Source organism: Vigna unguiculata, chromosome 10 (assembly GCF_037176805.1).
Source record: "Vigna unguiculata cultivar grain cowpea cultivar isolate G323 ecotype 2 chromosome 10, ASM3717680v1, whole genome shotgun sequence".
NCBI lineage: Eukaryota > Viridiplantae > Streptophyta > Magnoliopsida > Fabales > Fabaceae > Vigna > Vigna unguiculata.
This window is the reverse complement of record NC_140801.1, coordinates 541296-551187: the sequence shown is the minus strand read 5'-3', so window position 1 is coordinate 551187 and position 9892 is coordinate 541296. Positions and strand designations below refer to the sequence as shown.

Genomic DNA, 9892 nt, shown 5'->3' with positions numbered 1-9892 from the left:
TTAGAAACTAGCATGTTTGCCTATGCTCTTGTTCCTACACCTGTAATCTCAAAGGTATGAACACGTGAATGCAACTTACATATCCGTCTCCAGGACGTATCCAACACAAATACTTTTTAATTTGTTGAAAATTTGTTGGTTTCGTGTCACATCACTTATTCTTTATTTTATTAATAACACATATTGTACTAACATTAGTTCAACCTATTTTTTATACATTACAAATTTATTTTTTATTCCTTTTTAACATTATTATCTTTAATATTAAGAACACAATACTAGCAATCCACATAAACATAGATTTAGATAGATTTATTAATTAAGTTTTCTTTAACTTATTAAAAAGTTTTTATTTTATTTTTTTAGTATTTCTTTCTTTAATATTAACCACCAACATAAAAATAAATTTGAATATTATTTTTAATTTATTAATTATCATTCAATTTTTCTTTAAATTAAATTTTCTAATACTGATTACAATAAATAAAAATAATTTCAAATAAGAAACAAGTTAAAATTTAAAATATTAGTAACAAATTATAATAACATCATATAAAACAAATTATAATAACAACATATAAATCTCGACGAATCGTCATATTAGATACGTGTCATATTCGATACTTGTATTTTGTATTGTGTCCGTTCATCATTGCTTGTGATCCATTCCTCTTGTCTTTCTCGTGACAGTGGTTCCAAACTTAATGATATCATCTTCATGTATAGAAGACTCATCAAATGTCTCATTTATCTCACACACTTGACCTAATATAACTTACTCTATGAACCATTTTAGCAAATTTTTTTATGCTCCTATTACTGGTCATCAACAATTCGCTTCTCGTATCCTAAGATACCTAAAAGGTGCTTCCGATTATGGCATCTTTCTTAAAACAATAACATTCTTCGACTCAAAGCGTATAATGGCTTTGATTGGTTATTCTCAAACCAGAAAATTTCATCATAGAGCATGTTGTATATCTTAAAGAATCCATTATATCTTGTAAATCCAAGAAACAATCAACTATATCCAAGATAGTTCCTTTAATGCTAAATATCGTACCCTTGTTGCAACCACTTGTGAGTTGCAATGGATCACCTATCTTCTTAAAGATTTTTAGATTCTTTTCCTAATCAATTACCTATTCATATTGTATCAAATCAAGTTTTTGCATGAACAAACAAAGCACATTAATATTGATTGTTACATTGTGTGTGAGAAAATGATAAATTAATATATATTCTTGACTTGAAGGTTTATAAAAGATAAAATTGCATATTACAACTTTTTCTCTTTCATAATCGTTTCTCTTTTCCCACTTCATATTATGACTCTTTCCTATTTTTCTTTCTCTCCCTCCCTTTCATATCCTTGCTTTCTTTGGTGTTAAAGTAAGAAAATTTGAATATATTTTTCTGCATTCTTCTCTTCTTCTTTTCTATGGTATATTTTTCACACTATATTTTTCACATAGTTTCATTGTAACATCCCATTTTAATAGTCAAAAGCTATTAAAATAAAACATTCCATAGTTTAGAATTTCAAAACAGATAATCCATGGTATAAAGGATATTAGTGTAGTCCTCCAAAATATAAGACCATAATAATATAACTTTATACACCTCAAAACATTATACGTTGGTTCTAAGACCAAATGTCTCACCATAGAGGACCTAATCAGTTCTAAGATCTTCCTTAGCTGGATCATCATCTACTAGAGGAAATTTTAAACCTGTAGCATCATCTACTCACAGCCAAAAAGGTAATCATTGCAAAAAGGAGAAAACACGATTGCACAAGCACACAAAAAAGGTAAGCTAATTTGTAAAGAAAGTAGTCATATAACAGTTAAACTAATTACATCACAAAAATAACATATTTCAAACATTCATAAAATACCAAACATACAATTACAGGCTCTCTAGACTCAATTATCTGGATCTAGGCATTGATGTATGATTCTTGGTGATTTTTTCACTTGTGGTATTAAAGAATACTGCTACACCTGAGTTGTTGTACCTGAGCTGATACACACAAGGTTAATCGTTAGTCCTTTTAATCGTCATAAGAACCATGTGATTGTTCTTAATGACAGGACCTCCTACCCTTCTCACCACATAACCATTCTACTCTACGTGAATCTTGAATGAGTATTAGAGTATCATGATAAACCTCCAATTATGATTCCTTACATCAATGCATACACTAAAGAAACGCCACCATAGAATTTCCCTATGAGATCCATGAAATTATGCTAAACTCATACTTTCATCCACAAAACATATTTCCACATCAAATTCCAAATTCCAAATACCAAATAATCCATCGTATTTGTATCCATCCTTACTAAGTAATCTCACATTCGTGATCATTTACAAACATCATATACTTCTATACATGCTCATAACCATTATCAAACCCATCATCATCACAATTTCATACATCATTAAACACATGCATATTCATCAATGAATTCATCAACAATTCTATAAACAACCAGATACCTTCATTTATTCCAAGTTAAATCAAAACCACAAATAAGAAGTGCTTTCCTAAAAAAGGAAACATAAAACATGACAGACATAAGAAACTAATTTTTCTAACTAAAGACCTATAATTAGAGACCCCTCTTATACTAATAAGCTAATACATTTTCCATTATAAATCATACTATAAGAACATGAACAACATAAATCATAAAATCACAGGACCAAAGAACATGAAAACATATCAAAACATAAAACATAAACCACATGAATTATAACATTTACGAACCCATAAATGAGTGAAAACAAATTATTAATTAAGTAATATCAATCATTCCAATTCAACATGGTTAAAACTCTAAATTTCCACCTGATTTCATATTTTACCCTCATTATTATCATATCACAATCCAATTCCAAGTTCAACTCCAACATCACATTATTCCAAGACCACAATTTTAACCTCACCATCATTAACTTTCTCTTGTTAAACTAATCTACTTTCAACATAACACTAATAGACTACCAATTTCAATACATCTCATATATAAGAGCAATCATAACATATTTGTACAAATTCACCAATTCTATTAAATTAAAGTTTTTAAAACTCAACTTTTCTCACCATCATACATAATTAAATCACCAATTCACAAAAGCCCCAAATTTGCTAAACGAAAACGAAACCCCCCTATTACTAACAAAGTCAACATGCAGTATTCTAATTACTCAGAAATAAATCACATTAATACGAAATTTCATTAGTTTCCCTTACCTTCAAAGGACCGCTCAAAAACTCTATGAACCCCGAAATGCCATCGAGCCCGCAAGAACTCTACCTCAACCTAAAGACAGTGAAAAGAAATGATCGGACCGAATCAAACAAATAATTAATCGAACTCTAGAAGCACATGCAACCTAAGAAGAATCACATGCATGACCCAAAACAGAGTGGGTACTAAAGAAGGTGGAAATTCGACTTACCTAAAAGAGAATTTTGTTCGGTAGGATTCAAAGAGGGCTTCATGACAATCACAACCTCACACTGTGATTACGAAGCGAATGGAATGTGAATGAGCAAGAGAAGAAAAAAAGATGAAGATAGGAAAAAATGATTTGTTTTCAAGATAAAGCTTCTGAGCTTTTGTTTTGATATACAAATAGAGTGTATGAGTTCTTTTAAAGGGGTTTTACATCCATGATAAAAAAAATGATAAATTTGTTCATCAAATCTCCAATAATCTTCTATCATACCATATTATTAGTATATACTTAACAAATTTTGTAGTTTTCTAAAAGATAGCTAACTGATATTACAACTAAATATTAAATATGATTCAAAATAATATTAAATAATTCATTGTGATACAAAAATTAATAATTAAACACTATTTATAATTTATATATTATATTGAATCATTTTAAATAAAAATTAGGTAATATTTGTCACTTTATAAAAAAATAAAAAGAAATATTATTTATAAAAAAATGACCTCTCATATTATATAAGTACAAAATTTGATTAAATTAAGATAATTAAAATAAAAAATTTAAATTTATGCACATTTTCCTCTTTTAACATTCAATTCATAGTACATAATGGCACAATAAAATGTAACTAAATTATCATTTTTTTTTCTTTATTTCTCATAAACATTCTTATTTTTTTTATTCTAAAATTTAGTTTATGACCATAATTTATAGTTTATAATTTATACTTAACAATTTTTATTTTATAATTTGTAATTTATAATGTATAGTTTAAAATTTACAATTTAAAAGTTTATAATATTCTTCTATCGTAACATAATTTTTAAAATATAATTTATATAAAATAATTTTTCATTTATATAAAATACAAAATAAAATTTTAAAAACATATGTTAATGTAAAATTATTTAATATCTCATTTATATAAATGAAAATCAAAACATTGTAATTTTTAAAATACAGTAAAATATCATTTTATCACTTTATTTTATTATTGTTATTCAGTATTAATAAAGTTTAACATAAATTATCATGATGATAAGAAATCATATTTTTATTCAATAAAATAAAATTCTTTTTAGGCAAAATATGTTAAAGTCATCAGTGTAAAACCTGATTCTGGTTTTGTAAATTGCTTTTATAAAATAATTCAATTAAAATTTCTTGATATGCCATAAAATTAAAAATCCTGAATCATGTAACTAAAATATATCTTATTTCTCATCTTAAAAATAACTCTCTTCCCGAAATTTCAAAGAAAATTGTTATTAAATATAATTTTATAAAATATTTACAATGGAACAAAAGTTAGGATAAAATATTTTAAAAATGACATTATAAATGAAAAAATATTAAAACATCATAATTTAAAACAAGAATGACATGATATAATATATGTAAAGAGTCATAAAATTTAAATATAAACTTTATAAAACATTATCATTAAAGTATTTACATAGTATAATATTTAAAATTTTAATTATGAAATAATATTCTGAATTAAAAAAATAAAAATATTTTTCCATTTTAAAATCACATACTATAATCAATAAGACATTAATTAAAATATAATTCAATATATATATTAAAATAAAATTATTAAAAAAAATAAGTGTTGTCACATCAAAGACATCAAAGACATCGAAAAGAGTACATTGTTAAGTGCCGCCGCCATGCGTGACCAATTTGTGCTAAGTATGTCAGGCAGGCGTCGTCACCAACGTTCGGTCTAACTAGCCGCACCCTCGCCCAATTGAATCCCAAACAATGTCACAAAGTGCTTTGGTACCAAGCAACCTATTTTTACAAAAACAACCACCTAAGCCATATCAACAAATAAACAACTCTACTGTTTCGTTATTACTTCCTCCAAACCCAGTTTAAGGTGGTTTTAGCAATTCGGCCACATACCAACAAAACCCTTTTTTCAATTTTTTTTTTTAATTCCCTTTTTCCTTTCTAAACCCAATTCACCATAAATACATTAAACTAAACATAACTATTCCTCCCTTTTCTCTTCCTTTCTCTTTGAGGGTTTCTTTCTCCCTTGAAGGAAAAGAAGAGTTACCATCATCACGCCGAGTGTGGTATGCTCTCTCTCTTTTTCTTAATCTATAGCTTTTGCCACTCAATTGTTGTTCAGAGTTCAGATCTGTTCATCAGTTATTTCAATTGCGATAAGGTTCTGGATGGTTTTGTTTCTTAGATCCCTAACTTCATCATTGATTTCTAATTCTTTTCTCTTTTTATGTTTCTTGGGAAATTTCTGACATTTATACACTGCCTTATTTTCAACCTTTTATATCTTTTTCATTTTAAGTTTTTGATTGAATTTGGGTTTGGGTTGTGACCCTCATTGACTTGATTTTGGAATTTTGTATCTGGGTGTAGAAATTTAGAAAACTCTTTCTGCTTTCTTGATTTTGGGTTAGGTATTTTGGGATTGTAAATTAAGGAAACAGTTTATATTCTTTGGTGGCGGTGGTGGTGATGAGAGACTCTTGTTATGACTTTGAAGATTCTAACTTGGGTGGGTTTTGTTGTGTGAAAATTGTTGTGAGAAGTGTCAGTGTTTACTATTGTGTCACTGCTTGAGATGGATTGTAATGTAAATGTAAACATGTTCAAAGCAAATGAATTGAAATGCTCTGCTACCTAGTCCATGACCTGCTAAGATTTTTTTTTTTCAATTTAAAATCTATAATTTATTTTTCTTTTCTTGTGCAGTGATTCTTTGAGGTGCTGCAGTCATGTTTGGACGTGGGCCGAGGAAGAGTGATAACTCCAAATATTATGATGTTCTTGGAGTTTCAAAGAATGCCACTGAAGATGAAATCAAGAAGGCATACAGAAAGGCTGCTATGAAGAATCATCCAGATAAAGGTGGAGATCCTGAGAAGGTAAAAGCAATATTTTGCTGCACTTCATTTTGATTATACCATTTGAATACCCAGCTCTTTACTTGGACCTCTGTTCACAGTTTGATTTCATCATATAAACTTTACACATCTTATACTAGTGGTTCTGCATGTACCTCTTATAGTATATTGTAAATAGTCAACAGATCTGATATATTAATGTTGCATGCAGAAGACTTGAGCAAGCTATATTGTGTGTTTTAATTCTATATGTTTATATGAAACATGTTATTCACTTGGTACTTGAAAACCTGCTAACTTCATGTTGTACTCTGTTCTAATACCAAATACTTGATTCTTGTATCAGTTTAAGGAGTTAGGTCAAGCATATGAAGTTTTAAGTGATTCGGAGAAGAAAGAATTGTATGATCAGTATGGGGAAGATGCCCTTAAAGAAGGGATGGGAGGAGGAGGAGGTGGCTCGTTTCATAATCCATTTGATATATTTGAGTCATTTTTTGGAGGATCAAGCTTTGGTGGTGAACTTTTAAATTTATGCTATTTCAGTTCATTTGTGAATCATCAATGTTGTAATATTAACCAAATCACTATTACTATCATCTCTTAGGTGGTGGTAGTTCTCGAGGCAGAAGACAAAAACATGGTGAAGATGTGGTGCACTCTTTAAAAGTGTCCTTGGAGGATGTCTATAATGGTGCAACTAAGAAATTATCTCTTTCTAGAAATGTTTTATGCCCAAAATGTAAAGGGTATGCACCACCTACTTGTGTTTATATTTTCCCAAAATGTAAAGGGTATGCACCTATTTGTGTTTATATTTTCGTACATCTACTTTATTTGGAGAACACGCGAGCTAACTAACCGGAGATTCAATCACTTTAATTCTTTGCAAATGCAGCATGTCTTCTCAGACTGTTTGTATTTCATATCACAGTGTAATCAATATGCTCTTTCACCTTTACTTTGTCCAAAAAATATATGGTATTAGGTTAATATGTTTTTAGTAATGTTCAATATTTCCTTGCTGTCCATGTGGAATCCCAGATGGAGCATGTTAAGATGTCTTTTAAACTGAGAAAGAGATATGTGGGAATTTACTTGTATTAGTGCATAATATGCATGGTTGTCTATTAAACATGATTTTACAGCTATAGTGACATCATATTTGTGTGGATTGTATGGTCTATTGTGTGGAATGATTGTTTCTGTGTAGATTGTGAGATATAGTATCATGTGTTATTGTATGTATCACTTCAACAACTCTGTCCTATCTTTCAGACAGAGTCTGTTTATTTATTTTTCTCTAACACCTCTTTGTTCTCTCTCCACTGCACCTATTAGTGCATGTGTATGTCTTAGTTTGTGGTTGTAGAATTTAATTATATAATTATAATCCTGCATCTTTATGCTGATGTTTTTGTCAGAATTTGACAAATAATAAGCTATAACAATAACAATGAATTCACATTCAATTATTGATAATTCAGGAAAGGGTCAAAAAGTGGAGCAGCTAGTAGGTGTTTTGGTTGCCAAGGCACTGGTATGAAGGTCACAAGAAGGCAGATAGGACTAGGCATGATTCAACAAATGCAGCATGTCTGCTCGGACTGCAAAGGATCTGGTAATGGAAACATTGTTTTCCATATTTGTCAGGTTGTTTTATGATGTTTTCTCAATCTCATATTTCATTGATGCAGGTGAGGTTATTAGTGAGAGAGATAAATGTCCTCAGTGCAAAGGAAACAAGGTTACTCATGAAAAGAAGGTACTGGAGGTGCATGTTGAAAAGGGGATGCAGCAGGGTCAGAAGATTGTTTTTGAAGGACAAGCTGATGAAGCTGTAAGTGGTTACATTTTGTATTCTATGTGTGTTATTGCATTTGAGTTGGTAATGTTGGTTTCTTACATCAAATGAACTCCTACTTGTTGCAGCCTGATGCATTGACAGGGGACATTGTTTTAGTATTGGCAGTGAAGGAGCACCCAAAGTTCAGAAGGGAGCGAGATGATCTCTTCATTGATCACAATCTCAGCTTACGTGAGGCACTCTGTGGCTTCCAGTTTGCTATCACACATCTTGATGGCAGGCAATTACTGATCAAATCAAACCCTGGGGAAGTCATCAAGCCAGGTAATAAAAAATTTCGGGAGTATAGATAGCTGGAGTTTCATGCATTACTTAAATTCCTAAAATCCAGCAGCACTACCACAACACTTCTTTCTTTCAAGCAACTTTCATTTGTGTTTCTTCTCTTGTTTTAGTCCACTTCAAAGTTATTTCTATTTTTCTATTTTCAATAGTAATGTACTTAAAAATTATGAATATTACTTCAAGAAATGGGCTTATAGAAATTATTTCTACTGATTCAATTAAATAAAATAAAGTTGTTAAAATTCTTACAGACCAAAGAAATTAGCCTGTGTTTCTTATGCAAGCCAAATGGGTGCGAGCCGTCCTGCATTGTCATCCCTAATATGTAAGTCAAATGCAGGTCAACCCATTGTTGGCCTGTGTGTTTCTTATGCAAGCCAAATGGGGGCAAGCTGTCCTGCATTGCCATCCCTAATATGTAAGTCAAATGCAGGTGAACCCATTGTTGGCCTGTGTGGGTTATGCAGGGTGGGCCTAAATGGGCAGCAGGCTAAAATACTCAGCCAGTCCGGGACTTTTTCATGCGGGCCTGTAGACCTGCCTGCATGGCCTGCATTGTCATCCCTCAGTTTCATTCAACCTTTTTATTCAATTTTTCTGAGTATGCATTTAAATTCTGCTATGTAGGTCAATCTAAAGCAATAAATGATGAGGGAATGCCACAACACAACAGGCCATTCATGAAGGGTCGACTCTACATCCAGTTCAATGTTGAATTCCCAGACTCAGGGTTTATTTCCCCTGATCAATGCCAGTTATTGGAAAAGGTATTACCTCAGAAGGGCAGCAAGCGCATTTCAGATGCAGAGCTTGATGACTGTGAGGAGACCACTTTGCATGATGTGAACTTGAAGGAGGAGATGAAACGAAAGCATCAACACCATTACCGGGAGGCATACGATGAAGATGAAGATGAAGGTCCTTCTGGTGGTCACCGAGTGCAATGTGCTCAACAGTAGTGCAATTTATGGTAGAGTTTATATGTTTTCTGCATGTTATCTTCTGTTTGCATAATGCAGCAACCATAACTGCGTGATTAATTTACCTTTAGGTCTTGTTCTTAGTCTACAGTTCATGGCAAATTAGTTTACAGTTCATGGCAAATAACTAAGTATGTTTTTTTTTTTATTGCAATGTCAAGTTTATGAAAATTAAATGCCCTTTGGTACATGGTGTGCTATAATGATTCTAGATGCCTCCTATACTATCTTTGTTCTCATTTGGTTGTAGGGCTAATAAAGATTGTTAGTAGTGTTAGTATTCTATTTCCCGATTGCTCTTTTTGGTAAAATATTTAGTGCAAGTTTTGGTTTGTTTTAAAAACTTTTTCATGAATACTTCTGTCTCCAAAGTTAATTCAATGCTTTTTATGAACTAAAGTAAT

General features: G+C 30.9%; 1 protein-coding gene and 1 long non-coding RNA gene across 6 annotated transcripts; one reads left to right on the top strand and one right to left on the bottom strand.

The window, feature by feature from the left end:
- Positions 1–1540: 1540 nt before the first annotated feature.
- Positions 1541–3652, bottom strand: LOC114167580 (uncharacterized). 2 transcript variants are annotated; one of them, XR_003600271.2, is made up of 3 exons: positions 3472–3652; positions 3263–3332; positions 1541–2025 (listed from the first exon to the last, which is right to left on the bottom strand). It is a non-coding gene; the product is annotated as an uncharacterized LOC114167580 (long non-coding RNA). The 2 variants fall into 2 exon arrangements; XR_014985294.1 differs by having other exon boundaries at positions 1541–3332.
- Positions 3653–5318: 1666 nt separating this feature from the next.
- Positions 5319–9676, top strand: LOC114166772 (dnaJ protein homolog 2-like). Of its 4 annotated transcripts, none has more exons than XM_028051591.2 (8): positions 5319–5564; positions 6205–6377; positions 6703–6871; positions 6964–7105; positions 7844–7977; positions 8054–8196; positions 8289–8487; positions 9136–9676. In XM_028051591.2, the coding sequence occupies exons 2-8, from the start codon at positions 6228–6230 to the stop codon at positions 9465–9467; spliced, it is 1269 nt and encodes a 422-aa protein (XP_027907392.1). In that variant the 5' UTR covers positions 5319–5564; positions 6205–6227; the 3' UTR covers positions 9468–9676. The 4 variants fall into 4 exon arrangements, with proteins under 4 accessions (XP_027907392.1, XP_085524202.1, XP_027907390.1 ...); XM_085668076.1 differs by having other exon boundaries at positions 6964–7150; XM_028051589.2 differs by having other exon boundaries at positions 6703–6874.
- The last annotated feature ends 216 nt before the right edge of the window (positions 9677–9892 follow it).